Source organism: Loxodonta africana, chromosome 11 (assembly GCF_030014295.1).
Source record: "Loxodonta africana isolate mLoxAfr1 chromosome 11, mLoxAfr1.hap2, whole genome shotgun sequence".
In the NCBI taxonomy this organism is placed as follows: domain Eukaryota; kingdom Metazoa; phylum Chordata; class Mammalia; order Proboscidea; family Elephantidae; genus Loxodonta; species Loxodonta africana.
In genome coordinates this window covers 10,615,769-10,617,720 of record NC_087352.1, presented here as the reverse complement: position 1 = coordinate 10,617,720, position 1,952 = coordinate 10,615,769, and the positions used below count along the sequence as shown (strand labels likewise).

Here is a 1,952-nt window from a genome sequence, read left to right as displayed (position 1 = left end):
AATGAATGTAAGAGTAGTGGCTGTGTCATTGATTGGTGAATAATAAAGAGGTTACCAAATGTACAGTCTTCATAGCATACATTCCAAATGCTTTTTAAAGGTCATACACCCAACACTTGGAAACACCCTAATGAAAGAAAAACTTTAAGTCAACATTCCCAAGTGGGAATTAATGGTAGGTGGAGAATAGGGGGTTTCAGTTGACATGACACATGCGGCCCATGTCTCATCTTCCCGTGCAGGACTCTCTGGCTCGAAGATAAATATCAGTCACTGGGAACTGGGAGAATTCCCTCCAAGGATTTGGCATTGGGAGTGATGTTCTTATTACAGACTACAGTTGGTATCTTGGGGAACTTTTCTCTTCTTTTCCAGTATACCTTCCTTTACTTCACTAAACGCAGCTTACGGTCCACAGATTTGATTCTCAAGCACCTGACTGTAGCCAACTCCTTGGCCATTCTCTGTAAAGGAATCCCAAAGACTATGGAAGGTTTTGGGTGGAAAGATTTCCTCAATGACGTTGGATGCAAACTTGTTTTCTATGTTCACAGAGTGGGCAGGGGAGTGTCCTTTGGCAGCACCTGTCTCTTGAGTATCTTCCAGGCCATCACCATCAGCCCCAGGAACTCCAGGTGGGCAGAGCTTCAAGTGAAAGCTCCCAAATACATGGGCTTCTCCATTGTCCTGTGTTGGATCCTCCACATGCTGGTAAATATCATTCATATTACAAATGTGACTAGCAATTGGGGCAATAAAACCATCTCAAACAAAAAAGACTATGGACGATGTTCTTCTGTGCGTCATGGCCAAACTGCAGACCTCCTATATTCATTATGGATAGCATTGCCTGATATTGTGTGTTTGGGACTCATGCTCTGGTTCAGCGGCTTCATGGTTTTCATCCTGTACAGACAGAAGCAGTGGGTCCGACACATTCGTAGGAACAATGTCTACCCCAGATCTTCCCCTGAGACCAGAGCCACCCAAACCATCCTTATACTGGTGAGCACCTTTGTGTTTTTTTTACCCTCTCCTCCACCTTCCAAGTTTTTATAGATGTTTTTTATACTCTCATTTGGAGGATGTTGAACATGGATGCACTAATTTCTATGTTTCCCAACTGTCAGCCCCTTAGTTCTCATGAGCTGTGACTCCAGTGTCTCCATGCTCTGCTTTGCCTTGATAAGGAAGACAAAACCCCCTCATCCTATCCGAAATACCTAATTGTGTGTTTTTGCACAAGGCTCAGTTGTTAATTTATTCGTCTTACAGAATTCAAGCACATATGAAATAGTACAGTATGATCTCTTTTTTATTTTATATAAATTTCATTATTGTTTTGACTTTATCCGTGCTTTTTGAGAAATTTTTTTAATGTGATAAATATGTGGTTAACAATGCATTGGCCATTCCAACCATCTTCACATGTACAGTTTAGAGACAGTAAACATGTTCATCATGTTGCTCAGCCATCGCCATGAACTATTGTCATATTTTTCCATCTCCCTTAACAGAAGCTCAGTGTCCCTTAAGCTTTGTGACTTCCTTTCCCCCTCCCACCCAGCCACCCCTGGTAACCACCTAGAAACTTTGGTCTCTATACTCTTATCCATTCTACCCTTTGCCTTCAAGTCAATTCCAACAAATAGCAATCCTATTGATAAGAGTAGAACTGCCCCATAGGGTTTCCAAAGAGTGGCTGGGGGATTCAAACTGCTGATCTTTAGGTTAGCAGACGAGTTCTTAACCACGGTGCCACCAAGGCTTTTACCTAATCTAGATAGTTCATGTAAGTGGGATCACAACATACGTGTCCTTTTGTGGCTGGCTTGTTTCATTCAGATTTATGAGCATCTGTTTTCGTCTTTTCTTTCTTTTTTTTAATTAATAGTTTATTTTGGTAATAATATGTTTTTGCTGAAGATCTACCATCAGCAAATTTGTGTTCC

General features: G+C 41.4%; 1 protein-coding gene across 1 annotated transcript; it reads left to right on the top strand.

Moving 5' to 3' along the window:
• Positions 1-213: 213 nt before the first annotated feature.
• On the top strand, positions 214-1,369 carry LOC100663111 (vomeronasal type-1 receptor 4-like; the record flags this gene model as incomplete). The annotated part of the gene is made up of 1 exon (XM_023543143.2): positions 214-1,369. A coding segment is annotated over one exon (846 nt), but the record flags the coding sequence as incomplete, so codon positions are not given.
• Between the last annotated feature and the right edge of the window lie 583 nt (positions 1,370-1,952).